Source organism: Daphnia pulex, chromosome 2 (genome assembly GCF_021134715.1).
Source record: "Daphnia pulex isolate KAP4 chromosome 2, ASM2113471v1".
Taxonomy (NCBI): domain Eukaryota; kingdom Metazoa; phylum Arthropoda; class Branchiopoda; order Diplostraca; family Daphniidae; genus Daphnia; species Daphnia pulex.
In genome coordinates, this window is record NC_060018.1 from 11,940,146 (window position 1) to 11,967,761 (window position 27,616).

The window sequence follows — 27,616 nt, forward strand, 5'->3', positions numbered from 1 at the left end:
ATCTACTTGTTGCCCCCCTTCCTGTCAACTGTTTTTAATGCGACTCTCGGACATGACCCGACTGGCCTCAAGTTGGCCATTGTCAACGACGAACTGGATCTGAGCCAAGGCCGAATCTGCACCAGCAACACAACGGATTGCACTTATGACATGCTCAGCTGTCGCTACCTTCGCTACATCAAGGATAACATCATTCAGGTTATTCTCATTTTCCCGTCTAGCTAGAGATAACGGATATGGTGAAACGATTTTTTTTCCTTTTATTGTGTAGGTCCCATACGACAATGTGTCAGAAGCTCTGGACGCTGGAAGGAATGGCCAAGTTTGGGGAGTGATCCATTTCGGACATAATTTTACGGGGGAGTTTGAGATTCGACAGGATGCTGGAGATTCGGCAACGTTAGAAAACATTATCCGCAGTCGAATAAGCGTCAACATCGATTCGTCCAGTGCGATAAAAAAATAGTTTTGACTTTTGAATTAATTAAGTTATTTCCAAAGATAACAAATTTTCTTGTTCAGATAAAATAATTCACTCGTCTATCGAAAAATGGATTTTGGAGGGCTTTGAAGATTTTTACAAGGATTTTATGAGGTCTTGTGGACATGAGCCAGAAGCTGGTTTTATTCCACTTGAGGTAGGTCATTTTATTTTTTTAAATATCCGCAACATGCGATTTGGCTTACTCTTTGCCATTAACTGAATTAATGAAATTTCATAGTTTCTTCATCCCGTTTACGGCCAAAATGATACCCCGTTCACTGAATTCATGGCTCCCGGAATAATAATTTCGTAAGTTTTTATCAATGCAATTTTTTTTTTAAATGATCATTTGTGCAGCAACTTTATTAACACAATTTGCGTTCTCCTTAAAGACTTGTGTACTTCATGGGAGTCTCATTAACATATGGCGTCTTCATTACTGAAAAGCAACAAGGTCTTCTTGACCGCAACTTGGTGTCAGGTAAAAGCTCGAATTTGAACGGCCACAATTGCCGATTTTAATTCCGAATTTCATTTATTTCTTACAGGAGTGCAGATGACTGAAGTTCTGATGAGTCATTTAGTCAATCAATTTACCGCAATGATTGGTCAAACTGCGCTAGTTTTCTTGGTTATGTTATTGATCTTTAGCATTCCTTGCCACGGGAGTTTGGTTCTAGCTGTATTCATTACTTTCCTTCAGAGTTTTGTTGGAATGAGCTTCGGTAACGAATTCATTTTTTCTCCATTGCCGTTTGATTATTATTTCACTTAATAATCGGTTAATTTATTTAGGTTTGCTGATCGCCACTGTGTGTGATGATGAAATTGGCGCCCTTATACTTTCACAGGGAAGTTTTCTTCCATTGACAGTAATCAGCGGGTTTGGTTGGCCGATCGAAGGAATGTCGTTTTACCTTCGCTATTTTGCATACTGCTCGCCGATGACGTATGCCATTAAATCTTTGAGGTGTGTTTTCACTCAAGGATGGGGTATTGAACAAACTGACGTCTATGCCGGAATTTTAATCAGCATCGCATGGATTATTTCTCTGCTGAGTTTATGCTTGATTGTTTTACACGCGCGCAAAAATTCGAGTTAAAAGTGAATTCAATCCGGAAGAGATTTTTTTTTTTTTTTTAAATTTGGTTGATATCTGGGTCCTCTTATATAAGCTTTACTTATCCTCCGGGTATACTTCCCTTCTGCTTTAAAAATTTCATATAAAAATTGTAATGATTTTCTAGAGCGCGAAATTTTCAAATTTGGGCGAATTGGGTACGGGCTTATGGCAATAATGATATGACGTGTTATTCAATAAAAGTGTTTCCATTGCGCGGGTATATCGGAGCGCGTTATCTTTTTAGTTGCAGTAGCCTACTACAAATTTGTATGTTTGTTTTTTTTACGTAATAAACTTTTAAAGGCCATGACTATTGACTAGACGAATAAGCTAAATAGGGCATAAAAAGGCTCTCCTCCGCAAAGCTGTCTTGATGCTTATATAAACACAGTGTTATACTGTGCTTATATAACAATGTTACCGGATGTTACTCTGCTTATATAACAAGCCAAACATATGGGAATGCAACCTTGATCGAAACTATGGGAATACCCATGATTGATCACCAAAGTAGAAATCAAGTTTGATGGAAAAAAAAAGAATGTGAAAGGCGTTTGGTGGGATGGATGGGGGGGGGGGGTTAATGGGTATACGAGAATGTGTTGAGCATTTGCTTGGATTGTTGGCCATGTGCTTCACCTTCAGCTTGACTTTGGAAATAACAAAGAAACAGTTTTATGCGCTTCCCAAACGTGATGTTTTGAATAACCATCTAAAAAGCGGGACTGGGCGTTTTTACATTAAATAGTAAATAGCATAGTTACTAAGGAATCTGCTGATATGGACGAAGGTTGAATTAGAGAAACAAATCTGATTTGTTTTCCCTCAAAATTGACAGGGAAACGACAAAGTCAACAAAATAATGATATTTTTATTTTTCCAAATAAGCAGTGATGCGTCACTTTTCCGGTTCGCTCGTCGTCTTCACTTTATATGGATAGGGTATGTCTAATTTATTTTTTGTTTAAGTATTGAGTTTGGATGTATACCTACCTAAAGCTTATAGCTTCCACACTAGTATAGACCTAGTGTATAACATTGTGGGGAAAAAATAGAAAATAACAAAAACTGCACTTGAAAAATTAAAGCTGTCGAAGTAAAACGTCTCGTCATTTGTAAAAATTACGAATCAGCTATATAAATGCAACAAAATGTTTGTTTCGTGTTTTGTGTTTGGAAAAAAAAAAAAAAACCTGTTTGAATTTTTCTGATTGACACCGTTAAAAAAGCCCGAAAAAAGCTAGAGGGCTAGAGACGGCTGGAGATCTCTGATGTGCGGTTGGAGGTTGACCGAAGTTACTTTCAAGGACCAAATGTTGGGTTGTTTGGCGGGTCTCGACTCGGATCTCGACTCTCGAGTAAGCTTCAGTAGTCCATCGCCATTCAGTACATTCACTGTCCATTTTAAAAACTGTTGTCTGAACCGCGTTGTCTGATACATATCTATTGAAAAGAAAACAGGGGATAGACTAAGACAATTAATACAGTTTCACAAGAGTTAAATCATTCAGCCCTATTTGAAGAAGAACTGCTGTATTTAATTTAGTACACACTCACTTGTTTAATCTCCCTGTATATAACACAGCTACCGCTTTAGTTTCACATTACCTGAAGCTCTTGCTATATTTATTCTTTCAGCTGAAACAGCCAAAGAATATCTTATCTTTCGAAGAATCTAGAATTTGTTTGGTGATGGCGGCAAATGTCGAATTCGTTTCATCGCATCAGCTCAGAAATAATGAAACGACCTGCAAAACAAGCGATTGCGGCCAAGGTATTCTAATCCGCAATGCAACTAAAATCTATGGCGTTGGAAAGAAGCGCTGTACCGTGCTTAACGGAATAGACATGAGCGTCAAGAAAGGAACTATGTAAGAAAAAAATTTTAATACCTAATTACAATTCTCAAATAAATCAGTTATAATTTGTGCTGTTTTTCTCTTCAATTAACAAATAATCTTAAAATAATCTCTTTGAAAGATACGGTTTACTTGGAGCTAGTGGCTGTGGTAAGACGACCCTGTTGAGTTGCCTCATCGGACGTCGCCGACTGGATAGCGGAGACATTCTCGTCCTAGGACATACGCCTGGATCACCGGAAAGCGGAATACCCGGTCCAAGGGTCGGCTACATGCCGCAAGAACTGGCCTTGTTCGATTACTTCAGCATCAAAGAAACGCTCCACTATTTCGGCCGCATCTACAATTTGAAAACGGATTTCGTCGACTCGCAATTGGAGTTTCTGTTGAAATTGTTGGATCTCCCCCCGAGTCATCGTTACGTCGGGACGTTGAGTGGTGGCCAGCAAAGACGCGTCTCCTTTGCTGTCGCCCTTTTCCACGAACCGGAGCTGCTCATCTTGGACGAGCCAACGGTTGGCGTTGATCCTCTACTCCGGCACAGGTAACTGTTTGAATTTTCCCGCTTTAAAAAAGTGACAAGTTAGTAAATTATTTTCTTATCTCAGCATCTGGAATCATCTTGTCCGCCAGAGTGTCGACCATGGAAGAACAGTGATAGTCACCACTCACTACATCGAAGAAGCTCGACTAGCCGACACGGTAAAATTTGATCGAATTCATTTTTCATCTATGGTGTAATAATTCTCGTTTCGTAATTATTGATCCGATTTTCCAGATTGGGTTGATGCGATCCGGTCGCTTGCTGGCTGAAGACTCTCCGGATAATCTTTTACGGGAGTACAACCTGTCATCATTGGAGGATGTTTTCTTGAAACTTTGTATGGCAGACTTTGGTAACGAAGAGAAAATTAATACCGGAGCTCAGTCATTATGCCAGCTATCAGGAGGCATCGATAACGTGGCCTTCCATGCTAGTAAAAGTGAACTGGACATATCTGGAACGGGTCATTTGCAACAGATGGAACTAAATCTTCAACACAGTAAAACTAAAACCCCGATTGCTTTCACGAATAAAAAAAGTGGTTTCATCAATTCCAACAGCGAAGCACGCAAACGACCAAAGCTAATCTGCAGCAAGTCCGTCCTACCATCGTCTAATCGACTGAATGCACTTATTCAAAAGAATTTCTTACAAATGTTTCGAAATATCGGGTAAAATGCAAATAATGCCTTTCTCTCTATGTATTATATGGATATTTACGATTTGCCTTATATCTTGTTTTTGCTTATCGCGTGTTGGCTAATAGCAATTTTTTATTCATTTTTTTCCGTTATAGAATGTTGTTTTTTATCTTCCTCATCCCAGCTATTCAAGTAATCCTCTCGTGTCTGTCATTGGGGGGAGATCCATCTTATCTCAAATTGGCCATCGTTAACGACGAGCTGGATCCGAGTCAGGATCGTATCTGCAACTACACGACGACCTGCACTTATTCCATGTTCAGTTGTCGCTATCTTCGGTTTATAGACAACACGACGGTCATCCAGGTTGAATTATTTCCACTTTAAACACTATAATAAGAAAACTACGGATGAAAGAATTAACTTAATGAATTTCCTTTGATTTGCAGGTGCCATTTCAAAGTGTATCGGAAGCTCTGGACGCGGTGAAAAGAGGGAAAGTGTGGGGCGTGGTCCACTTCCCTCAGAATTTCACGGACGAGTTGGTGGTCCGACGGGCGGATGGAAAATTTGCGGACAAGGAAACGATCCTCGCCAGTCGCATTGCCATTACTCTCGATTCTTCCAGTGGGTTTATGATTATCTATTGTTATTTTAAATTCATTTGACATTGGATTTGTTTGATTCACGACAGGCCAGCAGATTTCACTGAGTCTGAAACAGAGTCTGATTGAGGCGTTTGAAGACTTCAGCAAAAACATTTTGGCGGCGTGTTCTTACGAACCAACAGCCCTGGGAATTCCCGTCACGGTATTAATCAACCCTGAATCAAATTAATGTTATTCCATCACTTTAATATCTGCTCAATTTTACATCTAGTTTTTAGATCCGATTTTTGGTGAAAACGAGCCGTCTTTCGTGGAGTTTATTACGCCCGGAATCATCCTGACGTAAGTTTTAATCCAAATTCCAGCAACGCTTTTCGTAATATTTCACTGTTTGTTTCTTGTATACGTGTTCTTTGCTATAGGACTATTTATTTGATTGCCGTCGCCCTTACCACTGCTGTTTTTCTCAGCGAGAGAAAGTCGGGACTCTTTGATCGCAGCATAGTTGCCGGTACGTATTCCTAGTTAATATAGGTTCAAAATTTTCCATACTATAAGAACTTTCGTTTCCTTTCCTAATTTTTGCACAGGTGTCCAGATGTCTGAATTTATGATTGCTCACGTTGTCAACCAACTTATTGTGCTGATCGGTCAGACGATTTTCGTCTACATATTTGCGCTCCTCGTCTTCAAGATTTCCTTCCACGGCAGTTTAGCCCTGGCCGTCCTCATCACTCTCCTTCAAGGACTCTGTGGCATGTCCTTGGGTAATTAGCCAATTGCTATTTATTAAATAATCTGCTAAAATCATTTGGGATATTTGATTTCGCAGGTTTGATGATTACATCTCTCTGTGACGAGTTGACTAGCGCCATCCAACTGTCTCTTGGTAGCATTTATGTCAACCTCTTTGTAAGCGGAGTCCTGTGGCCCACAGAGGGGATGCCAGTCTACCTGCGCTACTTCTGTTTCCTGATGCCGCAAACGTACGCCATCGAATCGCTGAGAAACATTTTCAGTCGAGGGTGGGGCATTGAACGACCCGAGATTTTCTGGGGCATCTTGATCAGCTCCGGTTGGATATTCGCCTTTCTTGGCTTGGCTCTCGTTATTGGACGCATCCGCAAATACACAGGCTAATGATGGGCGTCGATTGTGATTTGAAAGAAACTAAAGATGTTTCCCAGCAAATGATGCGCAAAGAAGAGAACCGATTTTAGCATTTAACGTAATAATTGCCAAAGTTGTAGTACAAAATACATTGGTGGCAACTGGCAATGTGATATGGTCTTGGTCTCCGTGAATTTGCGGAGCTATGCAAGGGCATCGCATGCCTGGACAATGCATCCTATTGCGCATGAGATAAATGCGCTATGTATGATTGTATTTCAAGGTGATGGGCGATGACTCGTTTTACCTACTTATATAACATAACAGGTTTGAAAGACAATAATAATGCTAATGCAGCGTTTGGAAGTCAAACTGGCAAGTCCAGCATATTAAAGTGTATAAAAGGTATTAAGGAATTTTGTTTTGAATATAAAAACATAATATCACCATTTAAAAGACTTATAATACTTAATAAGACTGAGTCAATCGATAAAAAAATTCAATTCAATTAAAAAATAAAATGTAATGCTAATGCAACGATTGAAAGTCCAGCATAAGATATATGCATAAGAGTATGAAAGGTATCAAGGAATTTTTTTTTGTTTTTTAAAATATAAAAACATAATAAGACCACTCTAGACAGAGTCAAACAAATTTTTATCAGAAAATAAAAGATACAGCGTAGAATCTACAATAGCAAAATACAAATTTCCTTCGGTGCATTAAATCACCTTGGAAAAGTTGGGAAAACGGCAGTCTTCAGTTGCTGTTATATAAGTTGAAATAAAAACAAATTACCATATTTTTTGTTCTTCAGTTCCCTATATATGCTTATCAAATATAGAATGCCGTCGCGCTTCACAACATTGTTTTGTGGTTGCGTATGCAGGTTATTTTATAGGAACCTTGACTAAAATGGAAGGGAACGCTCCACATGTAAAAGAGATTTCTAGTCAAGATCAAGGTTATAATTCCTCAAAGGTCCGGCGATCGGCAACAAGCGCACAAGATGGACCCAATATTGGTCAACAACAAAAATAAACCAGTCTTGAATCAACTTATTCGTGACGTGAATTTTCTAGTTTTCGTGATGAGTTTTCTTGAATAGAGTTGATAAGTTCTCTTGAATCCGGTTGTCAGTCTGACGAAGCACATATAAAAAAGATTGTGGATCAAAAAGTACAAATAATCATTACACGACAGTTTTCTAAGGTGTTTGTTGGTCGAAGTTTCTTCGATGTTTTTTTTAACACTTCTTTATTATTGATAAAGAAGCCTTAAAAAGAACAGTTAAGTATTTATTATTGTCGCTCTATTTTTATATAACGGGAGCGATGGGATTGGTTCGTGTATATGTCCTTACCGTCACCTTGAACAAAACTGAATAAGCCGACTTTGCATTCATTATTCGCATACATTTGGAAACAAGCCACCAGCAAATGGACCCCACAGTTATTCGTGTGAGTTTCCACATGCCCTTTTTTATCATTCGCTCAATAAGAAACAAGAAAGTTTATATAAACCCGCAAAAATCATTGGTGATCCAGTCCCATTTTTAAACTCAAGTAGAGTTGTAGGTGTGCACTGTCATTCATTCTTTTTTTTAAAAACATTGATGTTAATAGGGGGGCAATTCTTAAACAACAAAATGCAGGGGAAAACAAGTATGGCCTGTATGGGTCATTTGAGCATTGTCGAATTCTACGAGAATCGATCGGTTTTTATTACGGGAGCGACGGGATTCATGGGTAAGGTTCTGGTGGAGAAGATTTTGCGATCTTGTCCTGGCGTGGAGCGTCTCTACCTGCTGATGAGACCGTCAAAGGGTCAAAGTGTCGATTGCCGCCTTCGAGAATTCATCCAAAACGAGGTAAGCCTGCATTCTGCTTTTATTGAACTAACGCCAAAACAGAAATGAGATCCTAAAATTGTTTTGCAGATATTCAGTAAGGTCAAAGAACAGCAGCCAAACGTAATGGCGAAAATCACAGCCGTGACAGGTGACGTCACACTGCCTCAACTGGGGTTGTCGCCATCCGATTTGCAGCTGTTGATTGAAAATGTGTCTGTTGTCTTCCATTCTGCCGCCACTGTAAAATTCAACGAGGAATTGAAAACGGCTCTCGTTATGAATGTGAAAGGGCCCATGGAATTACTTGAAATTTGTGGCAAAATGAAACATCTTGAGGTTGCCAATTGCTGGTATCGTCATGATTGGTTATTATCAACTAATCCTGTACATCTCTTTCCTTTCAGGCATTTGTGCACCTGTCAACTGCCTTCAACAATCTTGACCGGGAGAAAATTAAGGAAGAGGTCTACTACAATCCGAAAGTGAATCCAGTGAAATTAATTGAATTTCTCGATGGTCTCGATGACGAAACACTTAAAATCATGACACCTGAGTAACTACAATAAGAAATATTCATTTCGATTTCTTTTAAAAAATAACATTTATCCTTCACCTCCTCTTTAAATACTATTTTAAATTTTTTTCTAGACTAGTGGGGGAGTGTCCAAACACGTATGTTTATACCAAAGGCTTGGCCGAGCAACTGCTGGAGACGAACTGCGGAAGCGTTCCGTTGGCGATTGTCCGACCATCCATCGTGACTGCGGCTGAAAGTGAACCTTTTCCTGGTTGGGTCGACAACATGAACGGTGCAACAGGTGAAATTCTCTTTTTTATCCCAAAAATGAATTTTCTTTTAATTTTATCTGGTTTTAAGATGACTTACCTTTTAGTATTGGGTTAATTTTTCTTGGTTAGGAACAATTGCTGCTGTCGGTAAAGGGATCTATCGTACCCTTAAAATAAACAAAAAACTAGTCAGTGATATCATTCCAGTTGATTATCCAATCAATTTGATGATTGCCGTTGCTTGGTATTTAGCAACTCACAGGTAAAAATATCTCGATGTTAAATTTTAGTTTTGAAAAATCAATATTTTTAACACTGAACTTGAAAAGGCCAACTGGCGTTCCCGTCTACACTTGCACCACTGGACATCGAAACCCACTCACCTGGGGTATGCTAAAACATTGGACCGTAGAATTTTGGTTGAAGTTTCCTACAAAAGAAATGCTGTGGTATCCCAGCGTTCATTGCACAATGAACGATCTTTCGCTCAAAATCACGCAAATTTTATTTCACTATCTGCCAGCCTACGTGATGGACTTGTTTATGTTAGCGACGGGAAAGCGCACAAAATGGGTATGGCATCCGCTACGGAATTAATTTGATTTTGAATAATTTGAAATTTATTAATTTGCATACGGCGTAAATTAAAGCTAAATATGCGACGGCATCATATTTATTTATTTATTTAAATTATCATTATTTACCCGTTCGTATTGTATGCAGGTCCGTCTCTACACAAAAGCAGATAAAGCTTTTGTTCCTTTTGAGTTTTTTACGACACATCAGTGGCGATTTATTAGTGACAATCCAATTCACTTATCGAAGGAGATGACCGCTGAAGACCAGGAAATGTTTTATTTCGATGTCCGAAAAATAAACTGGCAAAGTTATTTCGAAAATTACATATTAGGAATTAGGCAGCTTGTTTTTAAAGATGATCCTACCACTCTTCCATTGGCCAGAAGCAATCTTGAAAGGTACATACATTTAATGTGCGCTATAAGGCTCATTAAGAAATTTACGTAATTAATGTACTATTTTATCAATTTCAGATTGTACGTGGTGCGACATATTTTATTGCTCATTATTTCAATGTTTCTGATTTTCATTTTTAAAAACATTTTCTTGTCTTTCATTCTTATTGGTCCTCAGACTTTCTTTCTGTTTACCGAATTGTTGTCTTCATGAATTACTTGATGAAGTAGAACTATCTTAAAATGCACTATTCTTTTATGCAACTCAACTCATCCACAGACTAGAAGTTTGTAATGCCCTATTTTTTTTAAAACTAGTCATAGCTCGACGACTCCGCCATCTAGGGGTATGAATTTAGTAAACTTTTTACTCAAATGCCTAGATGGCGAAACCGTTGAGCTATGAATCTCGCTTCCCGTGGTCATGGAAAAATGTGTTGGATTGGGACTTTTTCCCTTCTTTATCGTAAAAAATGGCGAACACGTTGTGAGTGTCGGATAATATAATCTAATAATTACCAATAATTACCAAGAGACGCCTACGTCAAAAACTCAAAATACGTGCGGTAACAAATCGGCAGTGCAAAGACAAATCACCGTGGAGTGTGGATTGTGAGAAGAAAGCAGTTTTCCACAGTAAGTTAGTAAGAATTGTAAAATTTCAGCGAACTAGTGTGGTAAAAGGTGAATTGTGGAATTTAGAAATTTTCAATAAACCCTGAGAAACTAATTTTTCAGTCTTGCTACTGAAAGTACTAACTTTCATTGCTACAGAAAAATCTTAGCAACATAGTAATTCATTTTCAATATTCCACACATTTTTAAAAATTTAAGTTTAAGAGGATTTTGATTTTTTAGGTTTAAGATTTAAGTTCATATTGTACACTATTTGGGCTTACTACTTACAATAGCCTTGAAGTTTGTTAATTAGTTTCTAGTTCTGTCTGTCTTGGTCCGTCTTAACAAAATAACAACAGAGTGGTGTCAACATTTGGCAGGGGGAATCGAGCTGAAGAAGTGTTTATAAATTATTTTGTTTTATTTCTAATGAAACTTTGCTTCTTTAGTCTCTCAGGAATTTAGTTCTTATAAAAAATGAAATTAAGTACCTATTATGTCAGTTATGAACCTTGTTATCTAATTGTTTCTTTTATTCTTCTTAGGTTCCAGCTTCCAGAGTCCAGACCTACAACATTTTGTTGCTTTAGTCGGAATGGTGGAGTACTGAGGTTGAAGCCGGAAATGGAAACAGATATCGCCTAAATCTTCTGAATGTCACTTTTACTCCCTAAATTTCTGGAATACTTGTTTGGTGAACAGTGTAAGTGTGTGAAGTAGAGAGGACACAGAATGTTATTTTATCATCATTATTTACAGTTTCATTATCATTAAATTCATTATGCAGAGCTAAATCCATCTTTTTTAATAGGTCATCTTAGATTTACTCATCCTCGATCTGAATGACAATCAACAGGAAATGAAACAGCAGTCTTTTCTCTTCTGATATGCCTCATAGAGATGCTGACACTCAAATTGTCAAATATGCCGCGCCTACACGCATTCATGCGACCAATGAGAGTCGATTTACGGCATTTGAGTTGTTGCTCATTGTTTCCTCTTCTGTTCTTCAGGACCACATCAGGACCAGACGTGGAATGACTTTACCTCCTGTTCCATTTGGCCCCGGGAATTGAACTCATTCAATAATCATAGCGCTACCGTTCATTAAGGTTTAATTTTCTCTACGTTTTTGTCTATCTTAAGTATATTTAAAGTCTATTTGTTAGGCTGTTGTTGTTAAGGATATGTGTTATATCCCCTCCCCCTTTGTTAAATTTCCTTCGTAATTATTAAGATATTTCCATTCTAAGAAACAAAAGGTTTTCCATCCAGGGTTTTCCATATCTCATACCGGTCTATTACAGCATAGTCAACACTCGAGTACAACGGAGTACCAGATTGTCCCACGTCTTACGATGATAATCGATCTCGCTTCCCTGAACTCTTTATTTCAAGTTGCGGTATATGCTAAAATGCATTTTAGTTAGTAGATGTGTGAGTAAGAGTTAGACCTGCATGGTTATATTATACAGACAGACAGACAATTGATCAACACTAGTTGCCATAACCATTGTTTCATAGTCGCACATCCGGTCTGAACTACATTGGGAAGTTTACAGCCTTAAATGTGGGTGAGGGTGATTTTATAATGTTTCAATCTGAAATCTTTGACATAGTAGTAGCAAAGTGGCATAGGCTTCGACTTTCTGTTGTTCGAATCTAGTTAAGGACGTATAAATGAATATTTTTCAGCAGGAATATGTCAGTCTGTGCAGCTGTATACATGATATTCTAGTGTTCTTGCATTTTGAATAATCTCACATTTTAATTTATTATTGCATTTTCAGGTGACAGATGTAGCTATCATGGTTCACTGATTTATTCAACATGCAAGGATCCTGCGCTTAATTATACGCACATTAAAAATTGCCTTCCTATTCATCATATGGTGGGCGATGCTGCTTCGGTTGACGACATCTACACAGAAAAAGTTTATTAATTCTGTTCCTTTCAATTCATATCAAAGAGATAGCCGATCGAATCGTTTATGGAGAAAGCGGCAGCCAATCGGCGAGGGATTTCCTTTCATGGTAAGCAGTAATTTGCTTAGAGTTTTCTCGGTTATTATAAGACCTTTTAGATGGTATTACCACGAACCAAATTGTTAACAGATTATTATTAGGCATTGATTTGGCGACTAATTTTAAAATTAGTATGGATGAGGATAAAACAAAGTGATAAAAAAAAAGAAATTAACGGAAATAATAGCGCGTGTTAGTAAAAAGCTGCTAAGCGACAAAGCTGCTGGTTATAAAGTCACAATGCATCCTTCTGTTTTTGAAACGAATATTTCATTTCGCAACAATCTTCGTCGCATGTTTACAGAGAACCTAATTGCCGTGCCAACAGGAAAGAGAATTCGATAGGCATTCACTGGCTTCAATGTGCAGACTGAGACAAGAGTTGACGTGTTGTTTTCCTTCCGGGAAGGATCTGCTGCCCAAGTGGAATTCAATTAGCTTTGGTCGTTCAAAAGTGTTTCCGACGAAGACTGTCTTTATCCCTGCTTCATCTTGTCGTTTGTCGTTTTCAAAGTTCTTTCCACTGTGACCATGCGCAACTAACGCTATTCTGTTTCCATCGTCTTATCCCCCCCCCCATCCCTTAATAGTAGCCGTGGAACCCGTCACCCGTGCTTGAATTTTGAATTGAATGGGCACCGTGGAACCGTGGAAACTACCCCTTAATGTCACTAATTTTGGATGTGCTGTTTGTTACAGAATTTTAAAAATTCTTTACATTTATTGATCCTTTCTGATTTCAGTTTGTCAACAAACAACATCTCAGCCCTCCATTGGAAACGTTCACCCCTTAGATAATGTAATCAAAAGCGGTCAAAAGGGAGAATTCAGATGGTGCTATTTCTTCGTCCCGCCAAGTCTCTCCTACAATGCTGTTGAAAGGGGCCAGTTTTCCCGCTCGTTGTCAATCTTACTAACCACAGAAGTTATATAGAAGTGAGCCGATAATTTCACATCGTTTTAGACATTGAAATGATCCTAAAATTGATGTTAAGATTATACTACTTTCTATTATAGGTCCCCCCTTCCCTAGACAAGGACTTTGTCTCTGTGGTTGTCAACAGAGTCTATTTTTTTCAAGTGATCCTACTGTCGTTATTGTCTCGTTTCACCAACGGGGATCAGTTTGATTGAAGTTGGAAACAGTTTACCATGAACGACCAACGATTTCAAGAGTTATAGCGCCAATCCTACCTTTTCTTTATTTGTTTCTGAAGACTAAAAATTTTGTTTCCAGGTTGTCGCGATTCCTCAACAACCAAGGCTAACGGAATTCTTCAGCCATTGCCTTATTTTCGCGACGGAACAGCCGAGATGGTGCAATTTTATGATGATTTACTCTATTATACCGTTTAATCTAGTACAGCTGTGATTCGTTTTACAAACTATTCGAACAATTCTTGACATTAACATATTTTTCTTATTTCAGATGGTTCCAAACGATTTCAAGAAAAACTGTTAGGAATAGAACTACCTCCTTCCAGTATTGTCAAGCCAGAAAACGCCCGATTGGAATTGACTCGAGTCTTCTGCATCGCCATTTAAAGGTAGGATAAATTTTTGATTTTATTTTTCCATCGAGTGTTGCAGAAAAGTTTTCAATCGCCAAGGGTTTTCCGCTTTCCATCCGATTAGTCCGTAGACTTGAACAACTTTTGAATTTTATGACAAGGCAATTAATCTGTTGCCAGGAAAGAAGCGAACTGTAGAGCTTTTTCTTATTCTCGCCGTTCATTTGATTTATAGGCCATTTGTTTAATTTTCTCGTGGAAATGCGTCACACCTTATGTGTAAGAAAATGATCGTGTACAACCGCCGGTTGGTGGGGGAATGAATTTAGGAAAGGATGAGCTGGTTTATCTTTTTCTAGAAATTCATGTATTTTCCTGGTGGAATAAGAACACTGGTTGTGAATTTTTCAAATGTGAAAATTTCGCATTACTTCTGTGTTTTATTGATTGAAATCTATCTTGAATCAGTTACCTGTTGGTTCGTGGGTGTTTCCCAGAGGGGGGCAGCTGCTGCCCAGTCATTTGTGATTCAGTTTGCGTATCGGATCCCATAACAAGCTGTTTTTCTGCCAGGAGATCCAAATGTTTATGCCGGCTGTGCTTTGCAAACTCAGCCTGAGAATTAGAATCATCCAAGAATCGTTTTTGCTGGGCGTGGGATGAACAGGCCACTGAATTGATCATGTGTGAAATTGTTGTCCCAGGAAGGCGACAGGTTGTGCAATTGGTTGGGAACGGGAGACTCAAATGAATTGAAGCTGAATGGATATATGGCCGGTGGAAAGACACTTTTCGCTTGATACGCTTAAATAGCCGATTGGCAGGTCTGGTTAAGCTGTGACAAGGACCGACGGAGCTCTTCCAGTTCGGCTTTTTTTCTTTTCCTGCCATCGAATCGTCGTTCTAACCGCTCGATGCGAGTTCCCATATGGAAACTAGTGTGCCGCAATTGACACATGGCGTAGAGAGAATAAGTTGCCAGGATCCCAGGATCCTATTATTGTTGGGCTGTGCGAGGGTTTGCGCTTCCTGTTGTTGCTCAGAAATTCATGTGGTTATGTTGTTGCACAACAACAATCTCTTGGAACCCTTTGTTCACTGATTGTCAGGCGTCGAAGGTGATTGGTCGTTTGGATTGTTTTTATTATTTAATTGATTGAAATTAAACCTTACGTCATCAAAGACGATTGAAATCCCATTATTTTACGCTATAGATGTTCAAATATTTGAATTCATTTAATATTTGAAGATTTTCTTTTTATCGGAATTGATTCTATTCTATTGATTTGTACTTTTTGAACATTTGTTGAATCTTTCTTTTGATTTTTATTCGACGGCATTTCCCGTGGATTTCATAAATTACTCTTGAGGAAGAAAACTTTCTGAGCAATGCTAATGGCGAACGCGGGAAACAATTGAGTTTTGAATCAGTAACTTGAAAAAGCCAATGAGGATGCCTTTGATGCTATGATTGTGTTTACGAGGACAATCAAAATTCCGCAGCCAATTAACAGAGAATCAACGACGACTCGGCTGCCTGTTTTTAACCAATAGAACGGAAATTAGCGAAGAAGAAGGAAATGATTCGAACTCGTCGAATAGGAACTGAGTCTCGTGCGTAACCGTACAGATAGCCTGTCTGACAACCTTGACTAGAGGTGAACAAAACGATCCCGATCTGCTTCCATCGGCCATTTGATTCTCTGAAAATCAACGACCCTCCATTATCGTTCTGCGTAATATTTGAAATCAAAAAATTATTTTCGATTAAGAAACTTACGTTGCATGGCCCACGGCTAAGCATTTCGGTGGTGCACTCCTGCGTCAAAACCGTCATAGTTGTACCCCATCCGGCAACGGTAACTTGAATGTTGACGTAACTCGGTTTGTTGTAAGTTGTCAGACAAATCGGGCGAATGTATTCTGTGCAATTATTATTTTTCGGCTATTAGTTTAAAGTATGAAACAATCCAGTGGTATAATTTTGATAGTTACGCCTGTATGTAACGATGTTGTAGAGTTTTTATCGAGGCAATGTCTCCGACCTCAGTATGGGATGGGATCTATCGATGAACACTAACTGAAAATGTGTTGACTCGCAGAGAAATTTTTGAAAAATGCTTTTTTGATTTTTGGTCTGTTTTAAAATGCTGCCCAGCCAACACACATTAAAGCCTGGGCCGAATATCTTATTTCATTCTCAGCTGCGCGTGGCATCGACAGCTCGCCTGGTATGCAAAGGCTCGTGCAAAGGGCTGGCCTTTGTTCCGTGTGTTTATCCCGCAGAGATATGTGAAATAAAATAGGTTATCGGCTATGAAATAGATATTGGGAGATATAGGGGCAGATTAACAAACTTTCTTTTTTTAAATTGAATTTTCTTTTTTTTTTTGGTTTTGTTTTTTGTTTTTTTAAATTGAATTTGGCACCACTGTTTTTTATACCAGCGTAGAAGCGAGGAAAATTGAACGACTTGCAGGGGGTTTAATCTAAGCCGTGAAACAGTGGAGATACAGAACATTATCAAATGCAAAGTGAGCAAAATTATCTTAGGAGACATGCAGACACGTCTAAAAGTTTATTTTCCGTTTTTAAGGATAATGTTTTAACCATTTTTCACGAAAAGGAAAACATATGTCCAACTCTTAGCTTAGTGGTCAGCTGTTTTCGAAAACGAGGATTCCAATCAATTTGTGACATTCGTTTTGATAAAAAGAATTTTATCAACATTAAAAAAACGAAGTTGTTCTCTTCCTCCACCTGTTAATAAATCCCTTGACGGGCCCCTAAACTGCAGTTTTTTTTTTAATTTTAAATAATGAGAATTTACACTTTTTGAATTTAGAAAGATTTTTATTGAACTTACAAAAGAAAAACAAAAAACAAAATTGACGAGACTAGCAAAATAAACCATATAAAACGAAGTGCCATCAGCCACCTCCAATTAAGGAGGTAACTGACCTGGCACCTGGTCAACTGCTCGAGACAAAGTCGTCATCCAAAGCCACCGGTTAAGGCAACTTTAAACAACTCAATTGCTCGGGCAATCGCCGTTTACTTAGTTTCGTCCCGTCAGTTAAGTTAGGGTAGTTCTTGAGGTTGGGTGTCTTTTAGTTGATTGCCTTGATGCCCATAATTTCAGCGTACGCTGATTGACAGCTGCTCAATCTTCCGGTTAGTGTGATCATCCCGTTGTTGTCGGAGGGTCGGTTTATCCTTACAAAATGTTGTCTGCCGATCTCGTTAAGCCTAAAGTTCTTAATCCGCTTTGGCAGCTTCGAGTTGGAAAATTCTGCCGTAACCGTAAGTCCACCGACGATGTCATCTGCAGCTGCCTGCCTCACTTCTTCCGTATTTCCGGTGATCAAGAATGAATAATTACCGTCGGGGGATGTGTTTAGCCTTGCAACAATTTGATATTGCATTTCGATGCGGCGAATGTTGGAGCCACCACCACCGATGATTCTTCCATAATCTCCACCCGGAACGTTCTTCAACATTAACCTGTTGCCGGGGAGCGAAACTCGTTCAATAGGTATGGAAGTAACCACGAGATCGTCTGTCTTGACCGGGTCGTTGGTGGCGCAGGGTTTTTGTTTCGGTTGTTCCAAGGCGGGCGGCCCTGCAGCTTCCGTGTTGTTAGTTGGAATGGCAGGTGTAGGTTTTCGGGTCAATGGGACCGCACCGCCATAAATCACCTGCGTCCCATCCGAATTCACCACATACCCGCTCATGGGTTTATTTTTGTACCGGACATCTCCGACGGGGAAGTGAACCTGCGCTTTTGGAGCGGCAGGGGCGGGCGGCTTGGTTCTTTCGCGGGCCGGGATCGAAAACGAACGTCGAGGGTTCTTACATTGCTGCATGATTTGAAAATCTAATGTAAACCCGCAGGATTCGTCTGTGACTACTTCTTGTCCGGTACTACGGCTTTGAGCCGGATCTGGCATAACTTCTTCTGTCCCACACCCAACGTCTTTGGCTATCCATTCCGTCTGTGTGCATGCAACGGCCAACTCCAATTCTGTTCCACATCCGACTTCTTTGGTGATGGGTTTCGCGGTATTTTTGGCAACCGCAAGCTCGTTTAGCAATTCAACAATACGGTTTTCGTAGGAGTTGTTCAGATGTTCAATAGCCAAATTACTCGCAGCCTTGTCCTTGGCAAGTTGTGTGGAGATATCTTCTTTTTCTCTCAACAGTTTTTCCAGATGTTGTATTTTTTCGTTTTCTTGCGACAGTACCTTATTCAGGGTGCACAATTGCATTTGAAGCTCGTCCCGCTCTTGCGTCACCTCTGTCATGTTGTCACAGAGAATATCATGCTTCGCTTCTTCTTTAGGGTCGGTTTGATCGATAGGTAAACAAGCCGATTGCTGTTGTTGCTGCAAAACGTACTTGGCAAGTTCCGCCGTCAAGTTCTCTACTTCCGCCGCAAGATCTTCTCCTTCTTGGTTTTCAATGATTGTTGGCAGGGCGGCGAAATAGGATCGGTGGAATCTCCTGTCAGGTTGAATGGATGCGGACAAGACCGAATTATGTTTCGAGTCGCGTTTCTTCACGGTCTGAGCCGGGGTGATCGATTCGGCTGAAGAGTTTCCGCGCTTTACAGTCTGGTTGGGAGTTGCCGGAGAGGCAACAGACTTGTTCTGGGAACGAGGCTCATCTTTTTCATGTTCGTAAAAAATCAACATCGCCCACACAGGAACAAACAAGCAAGCCAAAATAACTTCCATTTTTTAGAGTTTGGTTGAAGGTTGGTAGAAAATTGCTCAATAGCTCGAGAAAATTTTTCGTGATATTTAGGGCAGAACCGTCGAGGCTTTATAACCTCGGCCAACGACATGGGCGTCCGCAATCAACTTTTGCCCTTTTCAACTTTGGTTTTCATATTAATTTGACCTCGAAAACTATTGAAATCTTTTTAATATCAAAGATTTTATTTATACGCTGAATGTTCAGTTACATTCAACTTAATTAAATTAATTTTGAATTGATTAATTTGTACTTAAAGGAGTTGTGGGTGATGCTCGTCATACAGACGTGTATTGCGCAATCCAGAATTACGCAATGCAACATCAATGCAACTGCGCAATACAACATTGCGCAATTGTATTTTGAAAATACCTTTGAATATTCAATAGTTGTTGTTCATGAAATTTGTAAGATAACCAAGAAACAATTAAAAGTTCCGTATGTTGTGCACAGCAAAATGCCGGTTATTGCTAACGATCAAATTACAATAAATTTCATAGCCAAGTTTTTTTACTTTTTACATTTGTGAGTGAAAAGCGCAATTTTTATTACGTTAATAGAATCACTTTTATTGGAATCAAAAGATGGGTGCAATGTGAACGGAATATTTTACGAACTAAATTAGTTGTATTTTGTAGCTGATAAAATTAAAATTTCATTTCTTTTAATTTATCATGCCAGTTTAAGAGTCTACCGCTAGAGTGATGTTGGAATTGAAAAAGCGTCTGCACAATGCAGTTGAGTTATTCAGATTTCAGATTCAGTTTCAGTAATTTTTTTTTCTTGTTTTGTTTTTCGAAATGACCTTACAAATAAAATGAAGAAACAAAACCCTGTCATTGGTTGTTCCAAATATATTTCCATTGCTCCTCTACAAAATGTTGTCATTGCTGAAATTCAAACTCTTTCTCTATTCTCTAAGGGTTAATTTATGTGGTTGCATTCGATATACGGGTTTTTAATCTGTTTGAAATAAGTGTTACCATTGCTTTCTGAAATAATTTTCTCCTTTTGCTAGCTAGAATTATATTTTTATTATTTCCATAACTTGATGTTGGTATAGGCGTGACCTTGGCCGAAATGTCTCAGATTCCATAAGCTCTGGCGAGGTATCACAAAAAGATTCCCATTTCAAACGAACTTGTTGATTGATCTTCTGCTTGAGTTGACTACTTCCTATTTAATTTCCGGTCATTTGAAACGCGTCAACATTTTCTTTTAATAAGTATTGCCATATGTGATCAGTGATATTGCGTTGTTTTATTGTTTACTAAATTTTACTCTAAGGGAAACCTTATTGAGAACGTCTCTTTGACGTGACGTATTGAAAAAGGGCACGAAGATCAACTTGTGATAGGCTTACCAATTATTTCAAAGAAAACTTTAATTGAATTCGAGTTCTACTACCCATTATCAATAGGATATCTGCTTTCTAAAACTTTTTTCTTCAAAATTTTCCGGTCTGATTCTTGTAACAAATATTAATTGAAGAAGAAGGCGGACGGTTTTCCAGGTTCTTCGTAGACTACTGATGTCAAGTTGGTTAGTGTTAGTACGTAACCAGGGTCGACTCACTCGACTGCAAATCGATGTTGATTCTTTCGACCTGTTATAAATCAATCAACTAATTTATTAAGAAAGAAATCCCCCAGAGTTTTAAAAATTTTAATTTACTTTGATTGACGAAAAGATCGACAAAGTACAATCCAGGTTTGGTGGACGGCAGCTGGCCAACTTGAGGATGTTTTTCAGAAAATTTTAAGTTTTATTTTTTGTCTGGACCGTTGGGGAGATTAGGGGTAATGGGGATACCCTCAATCTCATCAGATTTATTTGTATATGATGTGTATCTAATTATTCATTTCTCGTGAGTCGTGATGTTAAGCTTCGGAAACAGAGTTTCCGGTAAGCAATCCATCCGTTCCGACGGTTCCGTACAGTCAAACGTGGTAATCGTGAGGGAATCTTTTGGCTGTCGGTAGGTGGCTAAAATGGTTTGTCCCCCAGCCACCAGGTGACGCGAGTGTCTTCGTGAGGACGATAAATTTGTCATTTGTTTCCGAAACGCTGACTGAAAGTGTATCATTCATTACGGAATTGCGGTGTCGATATACATTTTAAGCCATGAAATGGTAAGGCTAGTTTGGATTAATTAAATTTAATTAATCTTAGACGCTTCTATCTGAATTTAAAGGGAATCTGGCATATAATTTTACTTGGCCAAATAATGTGACGACGTGGGTCGAAACTGCTGTCCATTTCACCGAAATGTCGGCCATTGTTAGCTGTACCTACACGGCTGTACGTCTCATCTCGTGCTAAAACACTTCAGACCTAGTAAAGTAATTTTGTTGATCAATTTTCCTGCAATAATGTAACAGGTTTTTTAAGTTGATGTCCAGGTTGGAGATCCCTTCGCTCAACTGTTGCAGAAATTGAGAACATGAGAAAGTCTGAGCTTCATGGCTGTTGTATCATCATCGTGGTTTTGTTTCATTCATGAGGTGGGAAAAGTGTGATCGAGTCAAGTTGAGCTGCAGCTGCTGCATGAAGTTAATCAAACTGTTGTTATTCCTATTGTCACAGCAGGAAGACTTCTTGAATCGGTAATTTGATTGATGTTATTGGTTGTAACTTGGGAATTAAAACTGTTGTTATTCCTATTGTCACAGCAGGAAGACTTCTTGAATCGGTAATTTGATTGATGTTATTGGTTGTAACTTGGGAATTAAGTTTTTTTTTTAAATTTTGTATTCAATTGACAAGTATAAGATAAAATTAAGTTGTAGAAAATTAGAGTTTTTCTTCCTTCCAAATAATTGTTTCCGTTCAAAGATAGCTACATTGTTGGTCAGCTACTCAGCTTCCACTGATTTTTTTTTTTTTTAATTATTTTCTACCAATCCAACTAGAACAAAAAACTCCCACTCAGTATTACCAAGTTTTTATAACATATTGGAAGTAGATGGACAGAATTATTTCCTGGTTTCTTTTTCATTTCGAATTAATTATTAATTTTAAATTAAGTAAATTTCAATAGCGGTACCATATTTCACATTTCAAAATGTTATTGGTTCATTGGTTCATTAATGTTCCTTTGATTTGTAGGAGTTCATGGTCAGTTTGATGTTTGAGCTGTTTATGGTGTTGCTGTTTGGTGTACAGTGGTTTTGCAGTCCCTTTCCAGTTGAGAGATGCTCTGAAGTGGAGCTTGTGCAGACTTGCAGTTCAAAATCTCACTTTAAATGTGTCATTTGCCTATGTTTGTGTCCGTGCAGTATATGCCGTGTTAAAAAGTTGGGTTTAATAGTCAATGTTGTCGATGGCTGTTGGTCTTGTTTTATCGGCTGCATTTTGTCGATGTTTCGTCTCTTGTTTCCTGTTCGGTCAGTGTCTCCCCCTGCTTGCATGTCAGCAGTTTAATAAATAAACCATTTATAAAAACTTACAATTGCTTCATTTTTCGATTTATTTTTCATCATATATTTATACAAAATCAACAAAATTGACAAACATATTTATATAAAATAATATATTAAACAGACCGTCCAGTCCAAACTGCTGTCAGTCAAGCAGGGTGAGACACTGCCCGACTGACTCGACCAGGAAGATTACCCGGCCATGGTTAAGAGAAACCGGAAAAAGAGCGAAGAGAGCTGAGGAGCAGTTATTATGAGAGCAGTGTGTCATAGTAGGCTTCCGGCTTAGACTCATGACCCTCCAACAGATTTCATCGAATCATGCGCCTTGCAAGTCCCCGTTCGACCAAACATCTCCCTTCCTCCTGGTTGGTTGGTTAGTGGTTATTTAGGGAAACGGGGCCACTGAAGAAGGGAGCCCAGATATGCACTTGTAATTTGTCTACATCTACATAATTTATTGACGAGTCTTGAATTTCAGCAACCTCTCCTCAGTTTTGCCAATGGATCGAGTCTATGGAACGGCAGCAAACGATGAAACTGAAAAAAAGAATAGAGATTTTAATTAAAAGTCAATAACTGAACGAAACATCAAGCATTACCTCAACGCCGGTACAGCGTACAGGTAGCAAGAGACGACATATCGACAAAATGCAGCCGATAAAACAAGACCGACAGCCATCAGGCAACATAGACTATTCAAACCAACTTTTCAACACAGCATATGCATGGACACCAACATAGGCAAATGACACATTTAAGAGTGATGTTGAACTGCAAGTCTGCACAAGCTCCATTTCAGAGCATCTCTCAACTGGAAAGGGACTGCAAAACCACTGGACACCAAACAGCAACAACGTAAACAGCTCCAACTGACCATGAACTCCTACAAAGCAAAAGAATATTAATGAACCAATAACATTTTGAAATGGGAAAATGGGTACTGATATTACTTAATTTAAATAATAATTTATTTAAATTGAAAAAGAAACCAAGAAAGAATTCTGTACATATACTTACAATATGTTATGAAAACTTGGTAATACTGAGTGGGAATTTTTGTTCCAGTTTGATTGGAAGAAAACTGAAAAAAAAAAAACTTCGTGGAAGCTGACTAACAATGTGGCTATCTTTTTAACAGAAACAATTATTTGGATGGAAGAAATATTACCCCTAATTTTCTACAATTTAATCTAATTGTAAACTTGTCAATTGAATACAAATTTAGAAAACAAACAAATAACCCAATACTTCCCATGTTCAACCAGTAACAATTCCAGAAGTTTTCCTGCAGTGGACCATGAACACCTGGGATAATACCAGCTAGATAAACTGCATACAGCAACTGCAGCTCAACTTGACTCGATCACACCTTTCACCAGCTGGCTGCAAAAAAACTATGTTTATGATACAACAGCCATGAAGCTCAGCCTTTGTCGTGTTCTCAATTTCTGCAACAGTTGAGCAAAGGAATCTCCTTCTCCAACCTAAACATCAACTAATAAAACCTATTGCATTATTGCAGGGAAATTTATGAACAACATTATTTTACTACCTCTGAAGTATTTCTGCACGAGATGAGATGTGCAGCCGTAAAGGTACAGCTAACAATGGCCGACATTGGACAGCAGTTTCGACCCACGTCGTCACATTATTTGGGCAAGTAAAATTATATGCCAGATTGCCTGTAAATTCAGATAGAAACGTCTAAGATTAATTAAATTTAATTAATCCAAACTAGCCTTACCATTTCATGTCTGAAAATGTAGATCGACACCGCAATTCCGTAATGAATGATACACTTTCAGTCAGCGTTTCGGAAACAAATGACAAGTTTATCGTCCTCACGAAGACACTCGCGACACCTGGTGGCTGGGGGACAAACCATTTTAGCCACCTACCGACAGCCAAAAAGCCAAAAGATTCCCTCACGATAACTCACGATTACCACGTTTGACTGTACGGAACCGTCGGAACGGATGTATTGCAAAGCTTCGTTTTTGTTGAAATTTGCGTCAGTCAAGTTAAAATTTGTCTAATTTCATCAACACGTGTAGAATTTTTCAGCTAGTTTATTGGTGCAAATCGCGAATCTTTACGTTTGATTGTTTAGAAAATATTTCCAAATCATTAACGTATTTCTTTGTTTACGTTAGTTGTTTTCAAATATGAAAGGAAAAAATTTCAGTAACAAAACAAATAGTTTTTCCATGATAAAGAATAAATGAAAGTAAAAGACTTTTGAAAACGAAAACAATAACAATTGACAGCAGGAGTGGTATACAGAGTTGCGCCATGTACAGCCTAGAAATTGATTTAAAAAAAAACACGAGATATAAAGGAAGAGTATATACTGACGGAACTATTTGAAAAGGTTGAAAAACATAGCTAAAAAAGCTAGCGATGCAAATTAAGTGTAGCCTATACCTTTTGAGATTTGTTCTGGCAGCGGGAAGAGTGGTAGGATCATCTTTAAGGGTAAATTGCCTAATACCTAGGATGTAATTTTCCAAGTAACTTTGCCAGTTTATATTTCGGACATCGAAGTAAAACATTTCCTGGTCTTTGGTGGTCATCTCCTCCAATAAATTAATTGGGTTGTCACTAATAAATCGCCACTGATGTGTCGTAAAAAACTCAAGAGAAGCAATAGCTTTATCTGCTTTCATGTAGAGCCGGACCTGCATTTAATGATTCAAATAATTCACAACCAAGTTAAATTCGTTGCGAATATCATACCCATTTTGCGCGTTTGCCCGTCGCTAGCATAAACAAGTCCATCAAGTAGGCTGGCAGATAGTGAAACAACGTCTGGTTGATTTTGAGCGAAAGATTGTTAGTTATGTAATGAACGCTGGGATACCACAGCATTTTTTTTGTAGGGAATTTCAACCAAGATTGCAAGACCCAATGTTTTAGCATACCCCACGTCAGTGGGTTTCGATGAACAGTGGTGCAACTATACACGGGAACGCCCGACGGCCTGATTATATGCCAGCAAAATTATTTTATAGGTTTCCAAAATTAAAGTTATCAAAACTGATTTTTTTTTTAACTTTACCTTCGAGTTGCTATGAACCAAGCCACAGCAATCAACAAATTGATTGGATAATCAACTGGAATACAATCGCCCACCAGATTATTTTTTACTTTCAGAACGCGAATAAATCCATTTCCGATACCAGCGATTACACCTAACATTTGTAGGAATAGGCAATCTCTTATTTGCTGTTATGCTATAAAAAGATTTGAAAAAAAGGCATTCAGTTCGTTTCACCTGTTGCACCGTTCATGTTGTCGACCCAACCGGGAAAAGGTTCACTTTCAGCCGCAGTCACGATGGATGGCCGGACAATTGCCAACGGAACGCTTCCACGTTTAGTTTCCAGCAGTTGCTCGGCCAAGCCTTTGGTATAAACATACGTGTTTGGACACTCACCCACTAGTCTAGAAAAATTTAGATATTAAAATAAGTCCACATTCAAACGTCATCATTCTTAATTACTCTGGCGTCATATTTTTAAGTGTTTCGTCGCCGAGACCATCGAGGTATTCAATTAATTTCACTGGATTCACGTTCGGATTGTAGTAAATCTCTTCCTTAATTTTCTCCCGGTCCACATTGTTGAAGGCAGTTGACACGTGTACAAATGCCTAAAAGAGATAGACAGGATTAGTTGATAATGTATTAAGCAATCATGGCGATAGCAGAAATTAGCAACCACAAGATGTTTCATTTTGCGACAAATTTCGAGCAACTCCATCGGCCCTTTCACGTTCATAACGAGAGCCGTTTTAAGTTCCTCGTTGAATCTGATTGTGGCAGCAGAATGGAACACGACAGACACATTTTCAATCAACAGCTGCAAATCGGATGGCGACAAACCCAGTTCCGGTAATGTCACGTCGCCTCTCACGGCCGTGACTTTCTCCATCACTTTCGGCTGCTGTTCTTTGACCTTACTGAATATCTGCAAAACAATTTTAGGAACTCATTTCTGTTTTGGCGTTAGTTCAATAAAAGCAGAATGCTGGCTTACCTCATTTTGGATGAATTCTCGAAGGCGGTAATCGACGCTTTGACCCTTTGACGGTCTCATCAGCAGGTAGAGACGCTCCACGCCAGGACAACATCGCAAAATCTTCTCCACCAGAACTTTACCTATGAATCCCGTGGCTCCTGTAATAAAAATGGATCGATTTTCGTAAAATTCGCCAATGCTCAATTGGCTCATATCCTTAGATTCTGCCATATAGAAGACGTTAATTAATGCTGATGTGCGGATTTCAAACGAAAAGAGCGAAAGGAGACTTTCTTTTCTTAGACCAATTCCCACCAGTGCTGCTGTAGTATAACGATGACTCCTTCCGACTATCGCTTCTTTTATGCATTTCTTCTCCCCTCAGCAGAAACTTATTTGCAGAGACCAGCATGGGAACCAAACTTGAACGCTTAAATCCTCAACATTGTTGTTCTTTTCGTAGATGTCATCACCTATTTCTGCGTAGTCCAACCCACTTGTCTTGGAGTCCCTTCCTATAAGAGTATGTTTATTAAGCGGTTTTATTGTGTAGTCGAAGATTCCATCGGTCCTTCACCTTGAAGCATTGGGCCCTTTATAACAACTGCATACTCCAAATATAGTGAGTTGAATGAAGTTTCTCTGAAATCTCTCCAAAGGCCACCAAATAAAAAATCCACGTGTTTTTAAGGCGAAAACATAACATCCTGGTACAGGTTGGTACAGGTAAACCCCCGATGAAAACTGCTGCCTCTTGCTTTCTATGTACTCCGCACGGATAAAATGCCCTGAGCGTGCTCTTACTCGGTACTTTCTTTCTAAACCGTTAGTTGGCTCTGAACTTGCCGGTCACAAGTTGAAATGCGCTGAAATCTCGTGCTTCGCATTTCGCAACAACGACACGAGCGATAGCTGCAAGATATGGATAGCTGAGCCGCTATGACCTAGAAGTTGCAAGGATGCTTTCACCACTAACTAAAAAGAAAAATAATATCTAAAAAAAAAAAATTCTTTTTACTGTTGTTCGTGTACCTGCGCATTTAACGGTTCTTTTCTCCTCTTAGCCTCAGTATATAAGACGACTGCGTACACGAATTTTTTGTCGAAAATCTTTTCACTCTCTCCAGCAGCTTGTCCGATGAGCTCAGTAGTAAGTTGATTCTAACTTTCTTCACTTTAATTCTGCAACTGTTACATAAAAATAGGTGGTGCGTAAGTAAAGTAGGATTGCAAAAATAAAAATTTCCGAATTTGATAGGAAAGAAAGTGAAAATAGGAAATA

At 38.8% G+C, this 27,616-nt stretch overlaps 3 protein-coding genes and 3 long non-coding RNA genes across 8 annotated transcripts in view; 4 read left to right on the forward strand and 2 right to left on the reverse strand.

The window, feature by feature from the left end:
• Positions 1-1,622, forward strand: part of LOC124210421 (ABC transporter G family member 20-like) — a 25,121-nt gene extending 23,499 nt beyond the window's left edge. The window contains exon 12 of the mRNA XM_046608478.1: positions 1,280-1,622. Within this exon, the coding sequence (XP_046464434.1) occupies positions 1,280-1,587 (308 nt within the window). The 3' untranslated portion in view covers positions 1,588-1,622. The remainder of the gene's footprint in view (positions 1-1,279) is intronic.
• The window catches only part of LOC124210436, a 17,359-nt gene extending 7,985 nt beyond the window's left edge, over positions 1-9,374 (reverse strand). Inside the window, exon 1 of the long non-coding RNA XR_006881189.1 lies at positions 9,272-9,374. This is a non-coding gene — a long non-coding RNA (uncharacterized LOC124210436). The remainder of the gene's footprint in view (positions 1-9,271) is intronic.
• LOC124210422 (ABC transporter G family member 20-like) lies at positions 2,958-6,538 on the forward strand. Its single transcript, XM_046608483.1, has 11 exons — positions 2,958-3,479; positions 3,589-4,011; positions 4,076-4,169; positions 4,246-4,682; positions 4,808-5,018; positions 5,102-5,279; positions 5,347-5,462; positions 5,532-5,602; positions 5,683-5,771; positions 5,851-6,027; positions 6,093-6,538. The coding sequence occupies exons 1-11, from the start codon at positions 3,301-3,303 to the stop codon at positions 6,398-6,400; spliced, it is 2,283 nt and encodes a 760-aa protein (XP_046464439.1). The 5' UTR covers positions 2,958-3,300; the 3' UTR covers positions 6,401-6,538.
• A 4,234-nt stretch (positions 9,375-13,608) lies between the features above and the next one.
• Positions 13,609-16,732, forward strand: LOC124210435. Its single transcript, XR_006881188.1, has 3 exons — positions 13,609-13,802; positions 13,865-13,987; positions 14,057-16,732. It is a non-coding gene; the product is annotated as an uncharacterized LOC124210435 (long non-coding RNA).
• Positions 16,733-20,808: 4,076 nt separating this feature from the next.
• Positions 20,809-22,341, forward strand: LOC124210437. Of its 2 annotated transcripts, XR_006881191.1 has the most exons (4): positions 20,809-21,025; positions 21,088-21,230; positions 21,285-21,499; positions 22,002-22,341. It is a non-coding gene; the product is annotated as an uncharacterized LOC124210437 (long non-coding RNA). The 2 variants fall into 2 exon arrangements; XR_006881190.1 differs by lacking the exon at positions 22,002-22,341 and having other exon boundaries at positions 21,285-21,529.
• A 2,025-nt stretch (positions 22,342-24,366) lies between these two features.
• LOC124188794 (putative fatty acyl-CoA reductase CG5065) lies at positions 24,367-27,597 on the reverse strand. Of its 2 annotated transcripts, XM_046581654.1 has the most exons (10): positions 27,367-27,597; positions 26,912-27,278; positions 26,353-26,849; positions 26,035-26,283; positions 25,818-25,966; positions 25,590-25,759; positions 25,374-25,506; positions 25,052-25,295; positions 24,740-24,993; positions 24,367-24,616 (listed from the first exon to the last, which is right to left on the reverse strand). In XM_046581654.1, exons 3-10 carry the CDS (start codon positions 26,563-26,565, stop codon positions 24,475-24,477), a joined length of 1,554 nt encoding a protein of 517 aa, XP_046437610.1. In that variant the 5' UTR covers positions 26,566-26,849; positions 26,912-27,278; positions 27,367-27,597; the 3' UTR covers positions 24,367-24,474. The 2 variants fall into 2 exon arrangements, with proteins under 2 accessions (XP_046437610.1, XP_046437611.1); XM_046581655.1 differs by lacking the exon at positions 26,912-27,278 and having other exon boundaries at positions 26,353-26,492.
• Between the last annotated feature and the right edge of the window lie 19 nt (positions 27,598-27,616).

Coding starts and splice junctions, on each gene's coding strand:
- LOC124210422 (XM_046608483.1), top strand. CDS start 3,301: ATGGCGGCAAATGTCGAATTCGTTTCATCGCATCAGCTCAGAAATAAT. Junction 4,170..4,245: donor AAGCTCGACTAGCCGACACG/GTAAAATTTGAT, acceptor CCGATTTTCCAG/ATTGGGTTGATGCGATCCGG. Junction 4,683..4,807: donor CAAATGTTTCGAAATATCGG/GTAAAATGCAAA, acceptor TTTCCGTTATAG/AATGTTGTTTTTTATCTTCC.
- LOC124188794 (XM_046581654.1), bottom strand. CDS start 26,565: ATGGCAGAATCTAAGGATATGAGCCAATTGAGCATTGGCGAATTTTAC. Junction 25,760..25,817: donor CTTAAAAATATGACGCCAGA/GTAATTAAGAAT, acceptor AAATTTTTCTAG/ACTAGTGGGTGAGTGTCCAA. Junction 24,617..24,739: donor GCCAGAACAAATCTCAAAAG/GTATAGGCTACA, acceptor ATCAATTTCTAG/GCTGTACATGGCGCAACTCT.